The sequence below is a fragment of the Dysidea avara genome, chromosome 6 (genome assembly GCF_963678975.1).
Source record: "Dysidea avara chromosome 6, odDysAvar1.4, whole genome shotgun sequence".
Taxonomy (NCBI): domain Eukaryota; kingdom Metazoa; phylum Porifera; class Demospongiae; order Dictyoceratida; family Dysideidae; genus Dysidea; species Dysidea avara.
In genome coordinates, this window is record NC_089277.1 from 17945511 (window position 1) to 17971602 (window position 26092).

General features: G+C 35.5%; 1 protein-coding gene across 1 annotated transcript; it reads right to left on the bottom strand.

The window, feature by feature from the left end:
* Positions 1-8070: 8070 nt before the first annotated feature.
* LOC136257578 (uncharacterized) lies at positions 8071-25431 on the bottom strand. The gene is made up of 11 exons (XM_066050812.1): positions 25398-25431; positions 22973-23116; positions 19424-19795; positions 14351-14407; positions 11679-11729; positions 10065-10211; positions 8850-8913; positions 8733-8806; positions 8594-8653; positions 8463-8541; positions 8071-8257 (listed from the first exon to the last, which is right to left on the bottom strand). The coding sequence occupies exons 2-11, from the start codon at positions 23105-23107 to the stop codon at positions 8145-8147; spliced, it is 1152 nt and encodes a 383-aa protein (XP_065906884.1). The 5' UTR covers positions 23108-23116; positions 25398-25431; the 3' UTR covers positions 8071-8144.
* Positions 25432-26092: the final 661 nt, after the last annotated feature.

Sequence of the window (26092 nt, forward strand, 5' to 3'; positions counted from 1 at the left end):
ACATCGCGCCAGGTGTCAAAACGGCTATGTAAGTTCAACTACACTAAAGTACTTACTTTACTAGCCATGAATAAACTAAAGTAGTGAATACTATTAACACTAATGGCATATCAATTAAGCGCTACACCCAGTGTCTGTGGGACATCCCCACGTGACTATTGAATGTAACATGTTTAATATAAACTAACCTGTGACCTTCTTCGTTCAGTAAAACATTGAACTATCTTCTTCCCCAAGTCCATGATCTATGCCTTGGCTCACTTTACGAAAACTAAAACCCACTATCGATCCTGTGGAGTGTCGCTATATTAAAGGAGAGGAGATCACACAGTTTCATCAAAGAAATCAAATGATTTCTGAGAATGCTTGGAATGCATTAACGAGAATAGGAGGTAGTATATACAAGTTATATCACTCCTAGGAGGGATATAACTTGTATATACTACCTCCTATTCTCGTTACTGCATTCCTGAGCACTGCTAGCAGTGCTATTATACCACTTATACACCTTCTCTTCCCTTTGAAGTGAGGTGTGAAAGTGGTATATATATATAAATGATGAAGCAAACATGTCTGTTTCATCATTTCATTATATTTTTGTCGTAAAATGATTGTTCTAATCAATAAGAATATTGCTCTCCACTAAACACAGCTCAGTGGAGACAGCAAGGTGCTCTATTGACTGCAACTTTCTGCTGGCCTGTACAGCATGAACACAATAGTGAGTAGGGACCCGCCGATTATGCTGGCACAATTTTGAGCATAATAGGTACCTAAAAGCATTGAGCATAATGCCAGCATAATAGGTTAAATATTTGTACGATAGTGTAAACTCTTGCTGGAAAAATGACAATTGCAAAATAAGATCGATATACTCTAATAGAGCAGTCAGTAACTCTAATAGAACAATCATCAAACTGACTGTTCTATTAGAGTACATCGATCTTGTCTCTTACATGCAGGCATGCAGCAAGAATTTATTATTTGTGTTCCAGCCATTCATTCTTTTCTTTCTATATAGTGTTAGCTAGTAGCAAAGCATATGAACTAAGGCATGAACATTGAGCATAATCGAGCATAATAGGTATATATTGAGCATTAATTTAAGCATAATAGGTGAATTTTTGAGCAGTGCAGCATAGCATAATAGGTAAAATTATGAGCATAATCGGCGGGCCCTTAATAGTGAGAGAAAGATAACACAGTGCAACCAGGAGAGTGTCTGGTTGTAAGAGGTATTGTGCTTCTGTGATAAAAGATCTGCCAGACGATTATAGAAAATAGTATTCTCCTTGCCCAAACCACCAAAAGTTAAAAAAACAATTAGCAAGTGGGGTGAAAGATTCACAGTCAACGTTATGTATACAATCCCCATAGTTATTCATGCTACACAATGTGAACTATCATCTTCTATACTGATCAGATGTCCCACAGGAAGAATATTACCTTAAGATGATCATTCTGGTTTATGGCTCAATTGAAAAATCCTAGCCTATATATTATGTAAGTCCATGTGAAGCCTTGTAAATTCTCCTCATATAATTACAAGCCACAAACTTGATTAGTATTTGTAGTAAATTTTGTGTAAACAATTTTTAACAGAGACTGTAAAATATATCACAGCATACTGTGTGGTGAGGCTCAGACCATGAAGTCACATTGCATTAACATCTAGAGAGCATACAACACACATACATTATTATGCACAAAGATGGTTCAAGGTATGGTTCAAGGTAAGGTATGGTTCAAGCTGTATATCTAGCAGAGTTAAGTTATGGTATAAGATACACAGCACAAACCTTTTTAGTACAATATTGTATTATTGTTTCCAGTGATCCAAGCATATAAGGTTTACAGATGCTAACATACTTTTGACAATAATATACAGCTGCATGTGCAGTGTACCATCTCTCACTTGCACTGACAACTGTTTACAACTCCATGCAATAACTTATGTACAGCAAACATATAATAAAACCATAAAGTCTACAGTAGCTGGAAAGAAAATCATTGGAGGTCAAAAGGGATGCAGATGGTCAAACAGTCACGATCACTGATGATGGATACGCACTTGTCTTCTGTGTATGTATGCAGCCACATATATAGTCACAAAAGCATTTATTGAGTTTCCTGAACTGCACAACAAGATCAAAGTGTTTAGTACTCATATGCACAGTCCAGTTCACCTTTTATGTAGCTGAGACATACCAACAAATCCTATGGACAGATTCAATGTGCTCCTGGACATACTTACAGACTCAACCTGGCACAGACAACTACACATGTGCACAGTAAAATGCAGTATTTATCCAGAGAAATTGGTCAGTTGAAATCTAACTTTTTGTGATATAAATTCCACCTCAATATAGCTAGTTAGTTGTTATACATTCTAATGAGCCAATTGGAAATAGTGGAAATGGAAAGTGAACAGATAATGGAAACAGAAATTTAAAGTGGTTAAAATCTTCATATACATGCATGCCAGTGTAAACTCCTTGCTTAGTAGCCACCTCTCATAAGTTCACCTCAGTACAAACACCACTGACCTGTGTATATACAAAACACATTGTAACCAGGTCCCAAAGATAGGCATACTTAATGACCTCACTAATGACCAACTTGTTAAAAGAAAACATCTGTACAAGACTACCTCTTTACAAAGATCACATATAATAACAAGTCTGCCAAGTACACGAATACTTAAATTCAAGTAGTATATAGTTATAGTTATGCTTTACTTCAGTACTTTCAAATAATTATACTTTCCCGGTGCCTGCTGCAAAGCATAAATTATATTGTACATTGTCAAGAACAACTACAGAATTCTACATGTATTTAAATGTTTTGTAGGTCAAAATCTCCAATACTTGTAATTGTGTATGAATATGTGAACTCAGCCACTGAGTTAATACCTCAAGGTTGTGCTTTAATAGTGTGTCTATGGGATACTTTGTAGCTAGCTACATAGCTATGTAGCAAATATAGTACCATGCCAGTGACTATTAAATTTTTAATCGTAATACACAAAATCCATTGTACATAATTAAATTTTTGCTTCTGCTATAGTTACACCTGCAAATACCGTGCTTACTGCAGTACAATACACAATGTCATCTCTGCACACATCACAGTTTCAATATTCTGCTTATACTCCTCACACACCACATGTACTGACTACAGCTAATGTAACTTGTGGCTTGTGAAATGAAATCACAATGTAAGGTGCAAAGAATAAAAGTCAGTTCTCTAGACAACTTGAGAGCATATAACAGAATGTTAGCACTTGTGATATTATTGTACTGTATACTAGCAAGTTAGTAACTGTTATATAGCACATAAGAATAGCAGGAATTTTAGAATTCAAATTAATAAATTATAAAGGTGGCTTTTGTTAGGAGCTAGTCTTAAGTGAAATTATCTGATGTACCACTCCATTCCATGTAATCCACTATGTATTTCATTCCATCATTTCAGTCCACTAAATCCAGACCACCACACCAGTCAGTGCTTTTCTATATAGAAACACCCTTGCACATTATTACTAACTCAACTGCTTCAAAGTGTAGCCCACCTGCACTTGCAATTGCAGGTGTGGGAATTGTCAACACCTATCTACGTAATTGTACTTTAACATAATTAGCAAAATGGGTTGAAATGTACATAGTTAGTGCATGTTCTGTGTTTTTTGGAATTGAAAGATGATATTACGGTTCTGGTTGTGTGATTTATATCATACAGCTACTGTAGCTACTGTAGTTAAACAATAAATAATCCTTCAACAATATTAAAAACAGAATTATGTTTTGTGGAGATTTCTATCAAAATAATATTTACGATACTTAGGTAAAATTAATTGCATTGCTTGACCCTGGACGGTTTTTAGGATGTCTTTGGGGTGGTATAATGGCTACGTTATGTAAGGATTCTACTCTGCTGAACCTATTCAGCAAGTTTTACTTAAGGTGCACATGAGTTACAAACATTCTAAAGATTTTGCTCACCAAATACATGATGTAACTAGAGAGTAAAAAATCAGGGGAATTATTGATGTTGTATGATTAAAAGACAAATTTAGGCCTCTGTAGTATTATGTTCCAGGCTGCCAGTTAGCTACTGTAGATAATAAAAGCTACAAGCGCAATTTTAGGCAGTGAAATAACAGATAGAAAGAATTAGGGTAGGAGATGATCTCTTCTAAAAATTAATGACAGTTGGTAATACTAAATTTGGAATACTCTAATAGAACAGTCAACTACTCTAATAGAACAGTCAAAGAAGTTTCATTGAAACTATAATAAAGACTAGAGTGTAAACTGGAATTACAATCTATTATCTACACACTGCTATCCCATTGTTCCATGAATACATCCTGCAATTCCTGCCATGTTAATATAAAATTTTGCAAACGGCTTTTGGCTCCAAACCTGACACTTGGGTTGAATACTTACATCTTCAGCTAAAAACATAAAAATAAGTATATCTGTAAAGGTAACAAAGGTACATCAACTGGAGGCTATGTCCCCAGACCCAGCTACTTAAGATTCTATACACTTGATCAAGCTCCACACACTTTCCTCTTTTAACTTTCTGACCACTGTATGTTATACCTTCTATTTGGTATGTATATATACATAGGCGGCGGAAAGGGGGGGGAGGGAGGGGCTAGGGGGCTGAAGCTTAGCCCCCCTCAGAATGATATCACGCGAAATTATCCTTCTTTGAGTGGGGCTGAAAACCGTGATCAAGATCGAGATACTCTAATAGAGCAGTCACTCTAATAAAGCAATCACAGTATTAGAGCAGTGTGTAGTGAGCTATGTAAGGATTTTTATGTAGTTTATCAGTATAAATTCGTAGCTGGTGAGGTGGGCAGCTATTGTCAGCTGGTTGAGACCTTTTTTTTTTTTTTTTGGTCTCACCTTATCAAACCAGAAACAATGTAGTGCTTCAGTTCATTTTTTTACCATAAGTCTGGATCCATCACTGGTCAGCCCCCCCTCATATCAACTACTTCCTCCGCCCCTGTATATATATCAAGACACACGGTAGTGTGTCGTGCGGCCTAAGAAGCCGGCGCGCAACACCCGTGAGTATATTGACAGGAAGAAAGAAAACGCAATTTTCGCACCTCCGTAGCTCTGTGCTGCCTTGGTGAAACAAGACGATTTTTGCTGTGGACAATCCCTCCAACTTCAGTACTCCACATTCCAAATTTGAGCGAAATCGCTTCTAGCGTTCCCGAGATATGCGACTTCAAAAATTGGCTTAGTTTCTTCGTTTTTTTTATTCTTCAATTCTTCTTGTTTTTCTTCCTCTTTTCGCACACTTACAAAAACTGCTATAAAACGCGAACGCAATATCCGATTGCCTTGAAAGTTGGCACACAGAAGGGGAGTATAAAGGCGCATCTCTGTACCAACTTTGGCTAGAATACGATAAACAGGAAAGGAGTTATGATCGATTATTGACGAAAAATAACACCAATATGTTGTCACGCCTACAGGGTAAACCGCGTATGGGAAGAAGCTGAAAATTGGTGGGTGAATGGGTTAACTATTGAACCTCAAACCTTTTGTGGTTTGAAAGAAATCGAGCCAAAAACCAGGAAGATACAACAAAAAAACCAACAGTGTGTAACAATTACGCAATTGAGATTAGTTAATAAAAACGACTGCTTGCCACACCTACCAGATAAATCGCTTGGGGTAATGCTTTGAAAATCGTTTTACAGATGGAATAATCATCTTAGAAAGGCTCTTCAACGATGTAGAAGAATCAGACTTAAAGCCACGGAGTTATAACACGAAATCCAACTTGGTGCAGCAAGTGCGAGATCGAGATACTCTAATAGAGCAGTCATCCTAATAGAACAGTCACCCTGAAGAGAATTCAAGAGATCAGCTAGAAACAAGTAGCCTGTATAGAGATCAGCTAGAAACAAGTCGCCCTGTAGAGAGATCAGCTACAAACAATTCACCCTGTAGAGAAATCAGCTAGAAGAAGTTACCTTGTAGGGAGTTCATGCAAGTATGGAAAGAGATAGTTTAGCCAGAAGATATCATCTTGTAGACTTCAGCTACAAAGAAACTACCATGTAGAGAGTTCAGCTACAAACAAATTGCCCTGTAGAGAGATCAATAGAAGAAGTTACCTTGTAGAAAGTTCAGCTACAAAGAAACCATCATGTAGAGAGTTCAGCTGCAAACAAATCACCTGTAGAGAGTTCAGCTACAAACAAATCACCCTGTAGAAAGATCAGCTAGAAGATGTCACCTTGTAGAGAGTTCAGTTACAAAGAAACCATCATGTAGAGAGTTCAGGTACAAACTAGTGACCTTGTAGAGACATCAGCTAAAAAAGTTACCTTGTAGAGAGTTCAGCTACAAAGTAACCATCATGTAGAGAGTTCAGCTGCAGACAAATCACCTGTAGAGAGTTCAGCTACAAATAAATCTCCCTGTAGAGAGATCAGCTAGAAGAAGTTACTTTGTAGAGAGTTCAGCTACAAAGAATCCATCATGTAGATAGTTCAGCTGCAAACAAATCACCTGTAGAGAGTTCAGCTAGAAGAAGATTCCTTGTAGAGAGTTCAGCTACAAACAAATCTCCCTGTAGAAAGATCAACTAGAAGAAGTTACTTTGTAGAGAGTTCAGCTACAAAGAAACTATCATGTAGATAGTTCAGCTATAAACTAGTGACCTTGTAGAGACATCAGCTAAAAGAAGTTACCTTGTAGAAAGTTCAGCTACAAAGAAACCATCATGTAGAGAGTTCAGCTGCAAACAAATCACCTGTAGAGAGTTCAGCTACAAACAAATCACCCTGTGGAAAGATCAGCTAGAAGAAGTTACCTTGTAGAGAGTTCAGCTACAAACAAATCACCCTGTGGAAAGATCAGCTAGAAGAAGTTACCTTGTAGATAGTTTAGCTGCAAATAAATCACTTGTAGAGTGTTCAGCTAGAAAATGATTCCTTGTAGAGAGTTCAGCTACAAACAAATCACCCTGTGGAAAGATCAGCTAGAAGAAGTTACCTTGTAGAGAGTTCAGCTACAAGAAACCATCATGTAGATAGTTCAGCTGCAAACAAATCACCTGTAGAGAGTTCAGCTAGAAGAAGATTCCTTGTAGAGAGTTCAGCTACAAACAAATCTCCCTGTAGAGAGATCAGCTAGAAGAAGTTAACTTGTACAGAGTTCAGCTACAAAGAAACCATCATGTAGAGAGTTCAGCTGCAAACAAATCACCTGTAGAGAGTTCAGCTACAAACAAATCACCCTGTAGAAAGATCAGTTAGAATAAGTTACCTTGTAGAGAGTTCAGCTACAAAGAAACCATTCTGTAAAGACCTCGGCTGCAAACAAATCACCTGCACAGAATTCAGCTACAAACAAATCACCCTGTAGAGAGATCAGCTAGAAGAAATTACCTTGTAGATTGTTCAGCTACAAACAATTCACCCTGTAGAGAGAGCAGCAAGAAGAAGTCACCTTGTAGAGTGTTCAGTTACAAAGAAACCACCATGGAGAGTTCTATAATAAATATATGTATTATATATATATATAATTTGTACATTTACTGATTTAAATCAGAAATATTTAAAGTACATCTGCTTCATCTTTTCTTCTTCCTGTGGTAAAGAAAAAAGACAGGTTAAAAAAGTCCCAAAGCCGGCCATAGGCTGGCTTTGGGGTATACAAATACAAAAAGAAGTGAAATCTAATCCAAAACAGCCAAGCTGTAAAAAACAGTGCGGCCCTCAAAAAGACTATGGTGAAAAAAGATGTGAAATCCAAGGTGGCGGGCAAGAAATGGCTGTGATGGTAGGTTAATGGTAAAAATTTTAATAACCGCAATTTAGGTGAATTTTGTGCCAAGACCAAGCAGCACAAAAATTCACCTGAATTGTCGTTATTAAAATTTTTACCATTAACCTACCATCACAGCCATTTCTTGGCCGCCACCTTGGATTTCATATCTTTTTTCACCATAGCCTTTTTGAGGGCCGCACTGTTTTTTTACAGCTTGGCTGTTTTGGATTAGATATATATATATATATATGTATGCAATATTCTAATTTAGCATGAGTGAATGTAGCACTAAATTGTCCTATTCTGTATACTACATAATATGTAAAAGTGCAGTTACATATACATTGATACTGAGTTGTTAATTCTTTTGATGGAGTCTTCAATGCTGGTAACCCAAGTCATCATCTCAGCTTCACTAGATGCTCTTAGTTTAATGGCTTCATAACCTGTACATATACATGTACATATATACCTAAGTACTAGTGCCAGAAGACTTATGCATGGTAAAGAGGCATAATGCATGTGAAAAGTTACAGAAGTTATTTTTGTATGTGAATAATGCAAAGATTGTAAGAATGAATGAATGTATCTGAGCAATATTTTAGTTATGACTTAGCATACAGTATAATATTCATATATATAGTTACTCACTTTGAACATTCTTTCTTGCTGGTTTATTAACCTTGATGAGACCTGGATTTTTGTTTATCACTTCAAATGTATATGTAGTCTATTGCAAAAGAAATGCTTGAGACGTATGCATGTATGATGCACCTCTCTACCTTTTCTTTCTTTTCTAGTTTAAGATTTATTAGAGGAATCATGGCCAGTGGCTCAGAGTCCTATATTATAAGATTAATAATCATTTTGTACACATTGCAGATTGATACATGAACCAATGACAGTTTCACATGTACTTACTTGCTCTGAGTTGTAGTAAAACAAAAATCCCATAGTCAAACGGAAGTATCTTCTTTTCCACATTTTGGCATTTCCTATAATTTAGGCATTCTCAAATGTTTAAGTTAGTGTTTGTACCTTCTTTCTGTAAGTATCCTGCTTTAATGACAGCAGAAGATTTCTCTTGATCCAATATTGCTTCCTACAAGTCATTTAATAGTGCGCTGTCAACTCATATCATTGTATAGCTACTATTCATAGAAATTTTGAGTGGGAAATTTATAGTTTGGGTTTGACATGTAGTAAATGACAAGTATATGGATCCCTCTATTTGCTGTAAATTCTGAGTGAGCAAACAAGTCATATGTTTTGGAATATTTCAACTTTACAAGTCTTTTCAAATCTCTTTCACAATTGTTTCAGTTCATGAAGATGCAAAATTGCAAATTTGTGGCACAAGTTAATCACAAATTCACCAAACATCTCCGATACACTAAAAATTTGCAGTTTTGCATTAAGAACATGAGGCTCCAACCTACTACATCTAAATTCCCATACATAACTTGCAAACCACCAGGTTAGGCTACTACAACTACAAGTAGCTGCATTGTTTCTCATTTCCTGCCTGTACATAAATTCTCTTCTTAATGGATTCGCTCAATTTATCACATGACTGTCTAACAGTTGTACCGAGATACTATTTTTAGCAATAACCTTATTCAGGGTCATAACCCACCAAGCACTTATAGCTTAACAAGAGTTTAGCTTTACCGTATTCTTATCTTTATAGGTTATGAATTATAGCTGAAAAGTAGTAACAATAGTTGTAATGAATAATGAACCACCCACCCACATGCATTTTTGAGGTCAATAAAACAGGAAACTATGAGCGACCTAATAAGGAGAATGTAGTATATTTTTAATTAATTTGTATAATTGCATACTATGATTAATGCTATACAGTCAATATCGCACAAATCTATTATTTATAATCATAGTTTGAATACAATGGATTATATTTATACATTTACTTCATGTTTCTGATCACAAAATATATATACAGTGGATCATATGTGCCTCATATGTGATAGACCATAAATCCAAACCATGTTAAATATATAGCTACATGTCTTTGAGATTGAATAATGTACACGTCATGATATTTGTGACACATTTTTTTAAAACTTGAGCAGTCTATTTTTCTCTATATACAAGAGCAAATGCTTTAATTTTATGCATATATTCTACAAAGTCTTCACCTTTTGCCATAAAATTTTATCCTTGCATGTTATACATCCGTATAAAGATTTTTGTTGTGCAGCAAATGGTAAAGAAGGTATTTAAAATTTTTACCATATCAATTGTAGGGGTATCATCATTGCTTGCATAGAGTGTGAATACTTCAGTATCACTAATAGTGTCTTCTTCACTTTGGTAGCATGATTGTTCACTAAACTGTTTTCTTGTTTGAGAGTCAGAATAACATCCAGGGTGGCGTGCCTATCATACACATGTACATATCATACAGTACAGTTGAAGAGGCCAGCAGCAAAAGTGGACAAGTGCCATTTGAAAATTTAGGTGACCACATGGTGGGCATTAGGCAAAATTTTGTAACATAATTGAATTATTGTATATTTGCTAAAAATTTATTTGAGACTGCCATAAACTTTTAAATTCTGTTGTTTATTTAGTGACAATATTATTTACATGGTTAAAACGACCCATTCTATAATTTTTAGAAAATGGAAAATCTAAAATGGCACATGTCCCCGTTTTTCCACTGACCCCTTCAGTTGCAATGTAGATCGCATGGGGTTTTACAGATTCTTACAAAAAAACAATATTGATCAGAAACCATGCAGCCTCACAATACTTTCATGCATGGTGCCTTGGCCATTAGTCACACAATAATAGGATGCATTGTACATACAGTACGTACATATAAGGTCACATTTACAGCCAACTATTTGTTAATTTTAATTTGTTCTCTAAACTTTATTTTCTTTCCATAACAATGGCAGCACTATTCATGCATATTTTGTAGCTTTGACTTTCAAACTTATTTTGCTTTGCAAGCTATTTATCAAAATGGAATTTTACATAGCTTACTTTAAAATCAAATGAGAAAATCTTTGGCAGTGGAAATGGAGATATGAGGCATTTCCCCCTAATTTTATTGGTAGACAAAATTATTAATTGAGCAGTCGACCACTCTAACAAAACAGTTACAATTATTTTAGAATTCATAAAAACTTTAAGTAGCTACTTAATTTACATGTAATAACATGTGACAATACATCTTAGAACGTCTAAAATCTGAAAAACTTTCCTGGGAGTGGTGCTCCCAGACCCCTTCTGATATATCAGTCACTACATGTGTAACTTTCAAAGTTTCCCCACTCTTTGACCTGCATGGTATATATTTACTGTGCTTGGTTTGCAGCGGCATGCCGAGGGGGCTTCCAGGGGTTTCAGGGAACCCCTTTGGATTTTACACACTACTTGAAACATTAAGAAATAGAAACTTCAGGTTTCCAGAATCTGAAATCTATCATATAACAGTCACTTAGCTGTAGTGGCAACCCCTTTTCAAAATTCCTGCGTATGCCCCTGGTTTGCCTAGCGAATGTTTCAGAAATGTGTGCCGAATAAACCTTTTTGAGTTATAAAGGTCATTTTTCATAATGTTATACTATCTTATTCATTGGGTTAACCAAAATATTGAATAAAAAATCTAAAACTATAGAATGGACTACAAAAGCTACCATTGCATTTATGCTAGATGGAAAAAAAACGAAAACTATAGAAAATAAAGTTTATTAAAAGTTTCCCAATTTCAGTTTCAGCTTATACTGGTCTACACACAGTATACTTATTGAATTGCATGTCTCCGTAAAAATGCATTAGCACTATATACTTAGAGTTTTGCACACAAGTATGTATTATTTGTATCTGATCACGTACTCTTTTCTTTGGAGCTCTTTTCTTCTTGTAGTCCGGCCATGATTCATTTCGCTATATAAAATATTTGCAAAAAGGGGGCCTTCCACACACATCTGATTCTATGAACTCGGAAGACCACAACTATGTGATCATAAACCACAAAGCCCTGAAATTTTCTCTATATAGTCAGCTATGCTGGTGTGCACTGCTGACCACATTGTAAGTAAATAGTCTTTTCCAGTCTGAAGTTATGAATCGTCAAAGTTAGTAAATTGGATGTGCATGAAAGACCCCTTTTCGCAAATCTGGTCACATGTGAATTGGGAATATTGTGCATACGTACTGTAAGATAATAATGTGTACAACAAAACAACAATACTGAATATATTTTTATATATGTGATGACATATTATGTTAATTAATATTTGGTGGCATGCAATGCTTATAAACACTTGATTTCATCCAAATTTATATTCGTAAGTTCATGCAAGATCAAAAAAAAAAGGATTAATTAATATTTTAATTAATACTTTGTGTTTGGTGATTAATTAATAATTTGTGCTTGGTGACTGAAAGGAGTTGACATAGGCTCACAACAGGCGCATTTGTATTACGTACACAGGAACCAAAAAATGCAACACTCATGCATAACTTTGTTATGGCAGAAACAAACCATCTTTGTATTTCAGATTTCTTTGGGGTGGAACACCCTAACTCTGCATACTAAATTTGATCTACATTAGTCCAGATATCTTGCCTTCATACGTTTACCCTAAATTTTGTACTAGGCTGTGCAAAAGTTAATTAGACGTTTCTGGTGTCCCCAAAATTGACCATGTGACCAGGCTTCTTTTTTTTTTGCAACATTTTGATGTAGTACACTACATTTGACATACTGTATCAGTACATGGAAATATACAAAGTTAATGTATAAAGTTAGTGCATCTTTATAAGAAAAGAGTGTTTACAAGACATGAAAACCTTTCAACAGATTTAACATTATAAATTATTGTATAATGGTAATTGCACAATTCATTCAGCAAAAAATGACCAAGAAGGAACCAGAAACATATATAATTAACTTTTCGTGGCCTTAACTTACTTTCTAAATTTGAACATGACTTGCATATATAATTATACTTTTTTCAAGTTTAAATGGCAGTAAAAGTATATTACACCATCCAACATTTGCAAAATGCAAGGCACTGAAGAGGTGTAAAGTTTTCAAAATGTTCACAAGTTCAACATGTTGTCATGTGCCATATTCATGTTTTCATGTCGTTGTTTGAGTACCTTCACCATGCTTCTATTCCACTGAAGCATTACATCAAAGTAAAAAAGTAGGAGGGTATGGTAGTTAAACCCCGGGAGTGGAAGTTAAACCCCTGTAGGTCAGAATCCTTAATATGAAGGACGAGTTTATTTACATATTGAATCAAAGAAATGATGTGAAGCCATATCATATAAAACTGCAAGCACAGCAAAAGTGAAATTATACACGACTTTACTAGTTTTATAGTTCTTTATGAAGTCAAATGCTTTAAAGTGTGGGATAGAAGGTGTCATAACACATTATCAACACCTCAATTTAGCAATTGTCACATTGTTTATGAAGTCAAGTGCTTCAAATTGCAAAATAGAAGAAAGTTTAACCACTCCTGCACTTGTAGGATATCTGTTATCAACACTTCGACCTCGGCTTTGGCTTGTTGATAACAATGATATCCTATTCATGGTGTCACCCACACAAAGTTCTATATCATTAAACCCCATCAAACAGAAAGTGTACTTTCTACACTTTACTGCCCACCAACTATTACTTTATGAAACCTCAAAGCTTAATAAAACAGTCTTTAAAACACACTGAGGTTTCGAATATTACACTAATTAACAAACCTGTTGTACACTATATACTGCAACACTACCAATAACAAGCACCCACTATTAACACTCACCTAGACTACTGGTAAGTGTATAGCTACAACCAAGGTGCAATGATAATTAGCATGTTTTAAGCACTTGGCTTCACTTTATTAGCATCTTGGCTGCACAACCTTGTGCTTTATTTGCTGTATGACACTCGTGGCAATGCTTTAACATATGAACAAGTTTGGTTTTCACTTATATATAACTCCTTGATCTTCAATTGAATTTCCAATCTATTAAAGATCATTGTACCTTGATAATTTACTGAGGTATATACAATGGAATTCCATTAGTTTTCATAAGCAGTTTTGGTGGTGGATAGAGCAAGTTTAATTTAACATGCTTGTATATCTCTTCAAATATGAAGTAAATCAGCACAAATTTCAAATAGATAAAAGAACGTGATGCAAAATAAGACTGACTATCTTTGAAGGCCTATATCTTGGAGATGGCTGGAGATTAAAATAGCATTTCTATAGGTTCCTGCTTGGCTGTGCAGCATGACTTGATACAAAAAATAAAGGGTATTCACAAAATGGTTAGTGTGCAAAAGATGTGATATCAGAGGTGAATTAAAGGGAAATGGCCACAGTGCTGTTAGTTTGTCATTAATATCATTTGTTAGTCGATAGTCACCTTTCATTTTTTCACACTAGTCATGTTTGGTAGTCCACACACTTTGCTGTATTGGAATTATTACAGTGTAATAGAATTTTTAAGCATACGTGAATATAAATGTATATCCTACCTGTGCATAAGTCACATACCTTAAATCCTGAACTTGTGGTAGACTGCAGCATTAATAGCTCTTCTTGATGGGATGTCTATGAAATATAGGAACTATTTGTGTAGCTATGTACAATGGGAGATTTAGTGTGTGCAGCTCAATTACACTGAGTATATAGCTATAGGTTAGCTATATGTAGCTCAAATTTTTGTGGTTCAAAAGAAATCACAGATCGATAACTAAAAAAGTTATGCATCCACTCACACCCCATCATTCATTATCCCACTCCCATAACTATGAAGTCTATAGCATTAGAACAACTGTAAACTTTTATAAATATTTATATTTGTAATTTCATAGATATATATGCCACAGGAAATTTTGTTTTGTTAGAAGTCCCAAAAAGAGTGCACTCTAAACTATCATGGAAATGTTAAGTTATCATACAATATGGATAAGGAATTATGGAGGTTTGCACTTCCTCACAAGAAACTGATGACTAGAAACCAGCCCCACAATACCTTCATGGTGTCTTGGCAGTTTTGGTTAGGTATCCAAAAGCTCCTTCAATTCAATCCAAACTGATCTTAGCTGCTATATATGAAATTTTATTTTTATTCAGTAGAATTTGTAACTCAATAATGGCTACGACTATACAAGGTTGGTTTTTTCACTATCAGAGTTGCTTCAGCCCAACTGCAGTACATACAACACATGCATTACCTTTGTCCTCTTTTGTGTCTCATTCCTTCATACAAGGTGTTGATTCACAGTAGTGCATGATAGGTTTCCTGCATTTGTAACGGGAATAACTCGTATTTTCTGTATAAGCTGGATTGATTGTAGAGGCTCTTCTCGTACTGTTCTTCATTTCTAATGCTGTGAAACAGACTGAGCATGAAGTGTAATGACCACTTCACTTTCAGCAGTTGACAGTTACGGCACGTTTTTAGATGAAGACATTTAGTCCAAGGGCATAGCCAGGATTTTTTGAAGGGGGGTTCCAACAACGGTATCGAGTTACCAGAAGCAGGGGTCTCAGGGCTGTCCCAGCTGCTGAGAGACTTTCAATATTTTAATGAATCACAACTCAACAAATTGCTATATTTTATGCAAAAGTATATTAATTGTAATGCATATAAGTGCCCCGGGGATGAAGCTACCTAGTGGAAACAGACAGCATAACACATAGAGACACATATAGTAATCTGTAAGTGATAGTTATCTCACTGGTATAGGAACCATAAATCCACTGATACAAATGTCATGACTTACAATCAAAACATTATAACTACTAATATACAGGCATGAATTCATTATGCATAACACAAGTGATAAATTACTGGAGTTCTATATCTTTAAACACTGCACACCAAAGCTACAGCAGTATGAGATCATGCTCAGTTTTGCATTTAATGTTAGAATATCTGAAAAACTTCATATGGATGTGGATATTTACATGCGTGTTCTATTAGAGTATACCTGACTGCTCTATTAGAGTATATACCTGACTGCTCTTTTTGCAGGGCTCATGTTACCTCTGTAAATCCTTCCCTGAGAGATGAATGCAAGCTTTATCTATTGTTGTGCTGTGCCATTACGCTATATTACTCACTCATTTTGTCCTGCCACACTAAACGGTGTGTTAGGCCCTGCTTGCAGGGGGTTCCTGAACCCCTTGGAACCCCCCTCCCTATGCCCCTGAAGTCTGGCTCCATTCTTTCTTTTGATGAGTATGCACAGGTTCATCAGTACAAAAGAGTAAACAAGCAGGTAGCTACACAGGAATTTTAAGTTTTTCAATTAGGGATCATAGAAATAAACTATAGTGAAAGAAGAGGTTACCTGTACCTGAAGATATACTATTGGAGCTTTATATAATCACTGCAGTAGGGATTAGGCAACCTCCCTCGTTTCATTGGTTACTATTTCTATGATCCCTAATCAAACTCAAAATTTCTAACTTTTCCTTGTGCTTGTATACAATATAGCTACAAACAGTGGCAGATTGGGGGGGCGGCACAGGGGGGCACGTTTACATGCCCCCTCCCTTCCTTCATCTCTTTCAAAAAAATTTGCATACAAGATCTAGATACTCTAATAGAGCAGTCACTCTAATAAAGCAGTCACAGTGTTCATGAGGTAGTGTAGCTTAACTATGAAACTATCTATGAATAAGGATCTTTATATACTTTATAGCAAGAGTTCATAATATATAATATATATGTGCATATATATCACATATTGCACTGGTTCAGAAAAGTTAACGAGATATACACACTGTACCAGTGCGTATATCTCGTTAAGCCAGTGCGTATATCTCATTAAGCCAGTGCGTATATCTCATTAACTCAAGATATTGCACACCTAATAGGAGTGCACACTATATCCAGAAATCATTAGATTTCTTTGATGTTATACTTTATCTCTCTTCTCATATATAGGGAAGCAAGCAGCTGTGATTGTGGGCTTGAATTTTTCCAAACAAGCTGTGATTGTGGGATTCAATTTTAATACATCAACAGTAGTTTGTTTTTTGCTTTTGTAAATGTAGCAATTAAAGTAACATAATTAACACTAGTCTCTTAATATTGCTATATTAGCAAAAGTAAAACCAAACTACTGTTTGATGTATTAAAATTGAATCCCACAATCACAGCTTGTTTGGCAAAATTCAAGCCCACAATCACAGCCTACTTGGTTCCCTATACAAGAGAAGGGTATAGCAACTAACCAATTAGGCAAGTCTGTATGCTAAAGTAGAACATATTAGTTATACCACGGGCACGAGTGCTTTGTCTGATATATACACACAAGCCTGAGGGCCACATGATATAACTATTACACAGACGTGTATATATATATATATATCATGAACTCTCGTTTATAGTAAAATACATTTGGTAAAGGACAGCCATTATTGCTGTGACCCTTTTTTTCTTCAACTTTTCAGCAAAGTGCACCCTTCCTTTCCAAACTCTGGATCCACCCCTGACAAAGGTAACTTCTGTCTGCCAAAATGGAGATGTGAATAAGAAAGTCGCAAAACTTACTAATGGCAGACTTTGAGACCATATTACAAGGAAGCAAAACCATGCAGAACAGGTGCAACCTTGAAAATCCTGGGTTTACAAGGTTGTAAAATCAAATCTGGCAGCCAAGAGCAATGATGTTAATGCTTACTAATGTATACAGCCATTATTAATATTTATTATACTGTAGAGCTTAACATCATTGGAGCCATTTAAACAGGGCTGGAGCCCAGAGATTTTGAGTGATCAGGCCATCCATGGGCTGTCATACGTATAATACACAACTGCAAGTGCACAAAGCTTGGGGGTCTGAGGACATGCTCCCCAGGGAAATTTTTGACCTGAAATTGAATCTGGAGGCTATTTTTTTTACATACAAAGTAGAATCAAAGATACTCTTGTAATTTTGTGCTACAGTATCAATTTCATACTTATATAAATTTTATTACCTTGGAAAAAAGGTTCCTGAAACTGGAAATTCTTTAAAAGCAATTTTGATAATGCAAGATGCACATGATTGATTAGCCCACTGCAATGTTATGACATGTAGATGATTCATTGTAACTATTGAAAAAGTACAAGACAACTAGCATAACTATAATGGCTTGGTAACTAACAGTGCAATTAGAACAAAGGCTATGTTCCACTGGATGCTCTGTTACAGTATTGCGATGACTGCTCTCGATCTTAGTAGTGGCCTGGCCAACACCATACCTTCAGAGTAACATAAACATACCCCCAAGCAATTCAAACACGTTTCTATGGAATTTTAAACAAATTATTTAATAGAATTTTCTACTAAAGTGATTGACTAACTGATGCCTTCAGCCAATCATATGTTTGCTATGGGTAAAACTGCAAGTTTGGTTCCTTCACTATTTGACATTGCTTAGGCCCAAGACATCCAACTGCAGCAGCTATAATGCATGCATCATGCACTGTAAATTCTGAAGTATGAAGTTCATACTGACGATATGCCTCCTGCAGTCATTTAATATGATGTATATACTTCAGCTGCAGGAGGCATACCATCAGTGTGAACTTTATACTTCTGAATTTACAGTGTGGACTTACCTCTGTCCAGGAGTACGTATATACCACACTATAAAATACAGTATTGATCGGAAACGTTTGGTAGAAGTTGCATGTTAGTAATGCTTTATACGGAGTGTGTCATATGTGCTAATTGAGAGGTGTTGGATTTTTTATTGGACATCACTAGCCATGCAAAGATCGAGACAATTAAATAACATGTTTATGTTTTAATATTTACAAAGTGAGAAAATAAATTAAAATGAAATTTTGAATGTCCATATCAAATTTGCTGCATGTGTGGCCTACCCTATCTGGGGGACAACTATAATGCAAAAATGGTGTGCGTTGGAGTCTTGGAGAAGGGGCCATGGAGCTATGCACTCATGAAAAGGCTGTTTTCTTTCTTCCTGTCAATATACTCACGGTGTGGTGTGCAGGCTTTCTTGGCTGCATGATACACTATCATGTGTCTTGATATAATAGAAAAAAATAGTAATTATAATTTTAAAATTTCAAGTTGCCTGAATAACTGCAAAGCTGAAGGCATTGGTTATAGTAGTCAGTTAGTCAGTATAGTATAGTAGCTAAATTCTGTTGAATATAAAATGTTCGTGAAAATTCCTTAAGAACTTGTTGAAAACTTTCAGAATCATTATTTATATGAAGGCATGTTTGGGCTTGATTATATGCCTAATGAACACTAAAGCTGTACTGTATGTTGTGAGTAGAAATGAGGCAGGTTTTAGGGTGATATTTTAGAAAAGTGCAAACCTCCATGCACAATCTCTACAATATAGTACTACCATACTGTGTGATAGCTACATACAATTATTGTCAAACTGCACTGTCTCTTAAATCTGGGTGATTACCTGTAAAAAACAGTTAGGCTGTAAAAAGGGTGAGGTCCTCAGACCTGCAGGATGCGAAAGCAAAAGTGGTGGCAAAGAAACAACTGCAATGATGAACACATTTAATTCACTTGTAGTACATACGCATATATTGAAGAGCTACAATCTAATTGCTGTGATTGATATTTTTGTGCTTACATATACTTCTTCAGTAGGTACATTGACATCATCTATTTCAACACTAGAACTTCTGCTGGTCACAAACTCTTTCAAGGTTTCATAAGATGGTGTAGTGCAAGGCATAGGATGTGGATGCCCACTGCTGACCATGGATGGTTCCCTACTCACATCACTGTCTTCTGAGGCAGCTTCAATGTTTCTATTCACATAACCAACATCTTCTAGAAGATGCCCCTTAACTTTCTTTAGTATCTCTCGTATTTCACGGTAGTGCTTGGCCAAAATGTGCATGTTAAACTCCTTACTTCCATGTGGTCCATTGGCATAACTCAGTAGTTCTTGAAACTTAACCACTTCAGCAGTTGCATGGCATGCACAACCATTGTCTTTCTACATGGATATATGTGTGAACAAATTTTTATAGCTATATAATATATGGTGAACTACACACGCATATATTTAATCATACACTGTACTTATAGATAATGGCATGTGATAACAGTATCATATAATATATGGAAATTAGCTAAATCTTCATTTGGTTAGTATACATACCACAGTGCCTACTGTTATCAGGATTTTTTCAAAGATAGTTTACAAATTTGGTAGTGAGTCACAAATGCAGGAATTTGGAGCCCCCAGCAGCTGACAGATTTTGAGACATTAAACTTCATGATTCCATGGATATTACAATTATTATATTCTCTAATTTCTAATTGCTAATTATTGATATATTAGAGTGGTTTTGACTACTCTATTTTGACTGTTCTATTAGAGCATCTTGATCTTTATAAAGCAAACGTGAGTTTCCATTTATACATTACACTTTTTCTGGAGGATGTTGCCTTTTGTGCTGCCAAACTGTGATAATTTGATGTTCCTGTGTAAACCTGCAAGTTCAAATTTCAGAAGAGTTCAGTTCTGGAACCCTAGACCTTATGCTCCTGTGATATGGATAAGCTAGCTCCAGGTTCAACTATCAGCAAGGGTGGATCCAGGGATGTTTCCAAGGTTTCCAGAAACTGGTCAAGTATAATCAAGCAGCTAAAATTGATATTTGTGCAAGGCTCAGATTGAAATACTCTTATAGAGCAGTCAACTATCCTAATAGTTTTATTATTAGTCACTATCCCACTAGAGACCTGCAAAGAAGGCTACTGAAAGTCTGTTGTAGCAGGGAGTCAGTAACATGTTTCTAAAACTGTTGAATGCAGAAAAAAAATTGTATCAAGTTACTTAGTAAAAATAGTCTAAAATCATTATGATAATGAAAGTTTCCTGGGAGTATACTTTCCCTGTCCCCAAGAACAGAATTCTGTGTCATAGAAGAGGGCCAGTTATGGTCCTGGCCCTCTACAATCTGTGGTTGTATGCTTCAAACTTCACAAAGCTCCATCCCTTAATTCTTTAGCCTGCTCCTGATGCAGCATTAGCAGCCTATATCAATCAATTCCCAACATATGTTTAAAATGTCAGCTTTAAATATGTTCTTGGTGAAAATTGTTATGTACTAAATTTTCAAAACTTTCCTGGGGGAGCATGCCCCCAGACCCTCCTGTGCACGCAACAGAAAACTTGGAAACCTGTCATCAAAATTCCTGGAGCTGCCCTTGATCTTAACCGGTGGCCTGTGGATCATTGAGTTGATGTTTTGTATTTTTGTGCTTATTCTTAATATGCCTGACATATAAGGTAGCAAGCATACTGCAGGCATAATGAGTAAACTTTTGTGCATAGCTGATAAGCAGAAGCTCCTGTACAAAATTAATAGAAGAAGCAATAAAATTATATATCCCTAGTTATTCAAATGCACCGAACACTGTAGGAAATGTGTAAGAACAATGTACAACTGTTGTGATGATTACTAAAGTCATATTTGCAATGCAAATACAAATGGTGTCCCTCCTTGAAAGCACACAATTTTTTCATTAAAGCTGCCCTCCACCTTCATCATGCACCTTATATTCCAAATTTCAGCAGAATCGCTTGTGTATTTGTGAAATATGAGCCCTCAAAGTTAGGCTTAATAATGTCTTTGATTTATTTGTCTTCACTTCTTGCAGGGCCTTCATCCTTTGCATGCTTATATCATGAATAACCAGTATAAAATGGAAATGCATAACTTGATTCAGCACTATGAAATATGGTATACATTAATGACATTATATATATTCATGTCCCTAGTCTGGTGCTAATCTAATAAACATTCATGGAGTCAAGCAGATGAACAATTAACTATTTGTGTAACAAAAGACTGTGGAACTTGAAAATTGGTCTGTGTAGCTATAGGCTAATTATCACAGCTAAAGTTTTTTGGGTTTAAAATTACAGTGACCACTACAGAGTTACAAAAAGAAAACTAACTTGTGTTGTAAAATCATGGTTCAAATTACTCTAATAGAACAGTCAGTCACTGACCAAGTATGTGCAAAAAAACTTCAAAGAAAAGTTGTCCATTCAGAATTCAAACTATATGCAGACCTCCACACCCAAAACTCTTCACCACTGAGCTGCTCCTGCCAGCTATTTAGCTGCTCACTAAATTTAAATTTTGCACTCTAGTATATATATATATATATATATATATTACATTAATACTATTAAGCCACTCCAAGAAATTCCTTGTTTTCCATTTTATTGCCAGACCTCAAAAATACATGTGGGTGGGTGGTTCATTATCCATTATTCATTATAGATATTTCCACTAATTTTTGAAATTCATAACTAACTTACAGGTAAGAATACAGTAGAAATATTTAAACTGAGAAATGAACAGTGAAAAGCTAGCTAAATGGGCTTTCTGAATGCTAAACTAGTTACTGCTATGCAATCACAGGATAAAAAATGAATAAAATGTTCAGTTGACAGCAATAATGAATGACCATGTGGGAAGAGAATCTGCATGCGGGAAACAATGAATTTTCTTGGAGTGATCTTTAGTGTATTACAAAACAACTTTACTAAGTTTTTTTGTAACTAGTAGTTACAGTCAAATAAAAATTGCAATACAATACTTCTATCTTCCATAATCATCATTATTCCTGCATATAGAAATTAAACATTATTTTATATAGTTGGCTGTGTTCGTGGCCAAATTTTCAAACCCATGTAACAACTTTTGACTTTCCCAAGTTATAGTAGGTTAAAATCTTTAAAATTCGATACACATGCAATAATTGATGGTTTTCCTGAATACATAGCCAGTATAATAGGGCTAGGACTAAGAGCACATGCAGGAGTTTTGAAAAGGAAGTTTTCATGATCACCAGCTGGTGAGAGATGAGGTATACCATTGTATATAATTGTGCAATTCTTCTGGTACAGTGGTCACTATACTGCCAGATTGTTATATGTGACTGGGTTTGCAAATAGATACCTTTATACATACCAGCAAACAAAATGATGTAACACTTGACTCCTTAGTTGCTCTTATCAAAATGCAGCCAGATACTGTAGCTACACTCATGGAAAATTTTAGGAAATTATGCTATGATAAAAAACAATGCTTCAAAGTTCTAAAATATATGATGTGTACTGTATGCAGATGGCCAGGCTGGCCAGGCTTACTTGTACATGTGCTATGAGCATGTCCTTTTCTTGCAGCTGTGTTTCTAGACTTGCAATTCTATCCTTAAGACTCTGAGTATATTTACTTAGGTTTGATTTCAGTGCATCTGTCACTTGTTCAACTAGCTCATCCATGGCTGGTTTCTACATGTTAAAAACAGCATGTAGTGTATATTACTATATGCTGTATAAAATCATTTATCATTCCAGATAATTGTTTTTCCCCCTTTTTATGAAGTGGCTATTTTAATACTAGAGTGGACAGTTTAAAATTTTCTTTTTATCCTTCAGTGATCAAACTATGGAACAAGCTACCCAAGAACATAGCTAATCATCACTGAATTTTGTAATTAAACTTGCACATTATAATCACACTTGCTTCCTGCACAGTACACTAGGGTCCTTAACACTGCACAAATTTGTAGTGTTAAATCTAAAGTGTGCAGTGATAAATGTGATTTTGTGTAGTGTTATATAATCTATAGGGCAATTGCCATAAGAATATAATATGACTACATAATTATCATGTATACTAAACAATACTATAATATTATTTCGCATGAAATCATTCTCAGATTCAGTTTCAGAGAGTCTAATTTTCAAAACTTTCCTGCCCCCAGACTCTCCTAATTTACATGTTAGCATTTGGACTGTTTGCACAACAAGGTATGGCTGCATGTTCCTATAGGCCCAGGCATTGAAAAGGATGATACCCTGAATGTGCACTTCACCAGAAAGGTGCTTCCTTTGCTGCAGTAGGAGTCAGTTACTTGAGAAAGTGTGCAGTGTTAAATAAAAGTTACTTTAGGTACTGCAGTACACAATATAATAATTATATTGCATCCAAGTATTCCTCCGCTTGCATAATCTATTCACTAATACATGACTTCTTTCATATCCTTGACCTGCTGGTCACCTGTTCACATGTACCTGTTCCAGGATTGGCAAGCTATAGATAAATTTTTAGGGCCATCATATGAATTAAACGTACAATTATATGGTTTATACCACATATCATAGTTCTTCATTCTACTCAATAAGCACATTCATATTTACAGCTCTTATCTGCATGCTGTTGCTATTGTCACTGCATGCTCTCATTGTTAGTTTACCTGATTGGGTCGCAACTTGCAAATCATTACAGTTCCATATATCATGTTTGTAATTGTGACTGCTGTTATGTTAGTTATGAGCCTAATTACTACTGCAGATTTAAATCATCTAGCAAAAACACTGTGTGCTTGTATTTTAAAATTGTTGAAGGCCATATCAACCTAACTATGACCAACAGACTCACCCTTTTGTAGACCAAAAAATTAAAATATATCTACAATCAAGCTAAATTATATTTTGTATTATGAACTTGCACATCTTACCCTTGTGTATTTTGGCTTTCCAATGTATTCAACTACTTTTCATCTACAAACATCATGTTTTATGGTTTAAACCAAGGCCTGCAAATTTGCGCCATTGTGTCAAAACCACACCCCTTACTTGTATTTGTGTTATTTCTGCAATCCTTTGTATAATGTACTACATATATGTATATATATATATATATTCTTATCAGACAGTTTGGTGAGCTTTTTCTTGACTGGTGAGTTTGCTTTGACCTTAAGTGTGTTGAACTCAAAACCTGGTTGCATAGCATGAAAGCTGATCAACCCTTTCAAAAGCTGGTCAGCCAGCTCCAGTATATAAAACCCATTTGTTTCATTTCTCGTTTCGATGCACCATTTAGCCATATCTACTTCAACTATAGTTTAGTTGTTTCACAGGTGAAAATGTCAACAAATAGTATAGCTAGCTAACACAACATCATGCAGTGATTCATAATGGAAACATGTATACAACTTACCATTCAAACAAGTGGTAATAGTTATCTCATATTGTCACCACAAGTTTCACTTTGTATAGCTATAGCTACAACATGCCATGACATTGTTCAATTTATTGTGCTATCACAGTAACAATGCCACTGTAATAACTAGTTCACACAGTAAATACTTCTTTTTAATTTGCACTGCAAAAGGTACCTTTTTCACACACAAAATCTGACCTATGTAGCTATACTTGAAGCTTCATAACTATTTGTGACCGGATTTGCAAAAAGGTACGGCTTTTCCACACATTTTACATACCAGCAAACAAAATGATGTAACACCTGACTCCTTATACCAAGAGTTCATAATATAGTAGTGGGGGAGAGTGTCTAACTGAAATACTTCCATGGAACACACTGTGTTAAGTTAAACCTGAGTCTGTTCAAAGAATAAAGACTTGGCCTTATCAGCACCAATTAACACCAATCAACAGTTCTCTATCACCAATGGAGGTATTGATTTAATCAAAGAGAAACTTAGTTTGTACAGGTTATATTGACAGTAGGACACTCATGAACTCTTGCTTATACTCATTAACTTACTCTTAGTACCAAAATGCAGCCACGCAGATACTGTAGATACACTCATTGAAAATTTCAGGTAATTATATGCAATGATAAAAAATTATGAGTAGTCAACTAAATATTATCATATTTCATTTGCTGGCAGGTAAAATCTGATACTTTTTAAATCCAGTCACATATATCTATAGCTTCATTGGTTTACAACAATTTGATACTGCATAGCTAGCTATATATGCCACGGATCATAATATGTAGGTAGTTATAGCTCCTCGATGAACAATTATAGCGCTTTGTATAGCTATAGCCATAGACTGATGTTAGTTTTGGATTTTGAGAGCCATATAGGACATAATTGATTATAATATTATGTGATTTCAGTATACTGCAAAACTGGTCATATGGATTGGTATAGTTACTTGCACCCTGCATGATGCACAGTGCATATAGCTATCAGACATAACTAAACATCTTCACAGTCTGACATACACCAAGATAGATTTCAATTGTGTAGCTCTCAGTGTAGTTATATATAGCTACAGAAGTAAATGCAGCCAGTTACATGTAGAATATATAGCTATATGAAAATACAGGAGCTAGGCCACTGAGTAGCTAGCTTACATATTGCAAATGCAATATAAATTATACCTGTAATAGCTGTTGATTATGAGGTGAGGGACAGGATGTTAACATTGCGGCTGTCATTCTCATCTTAA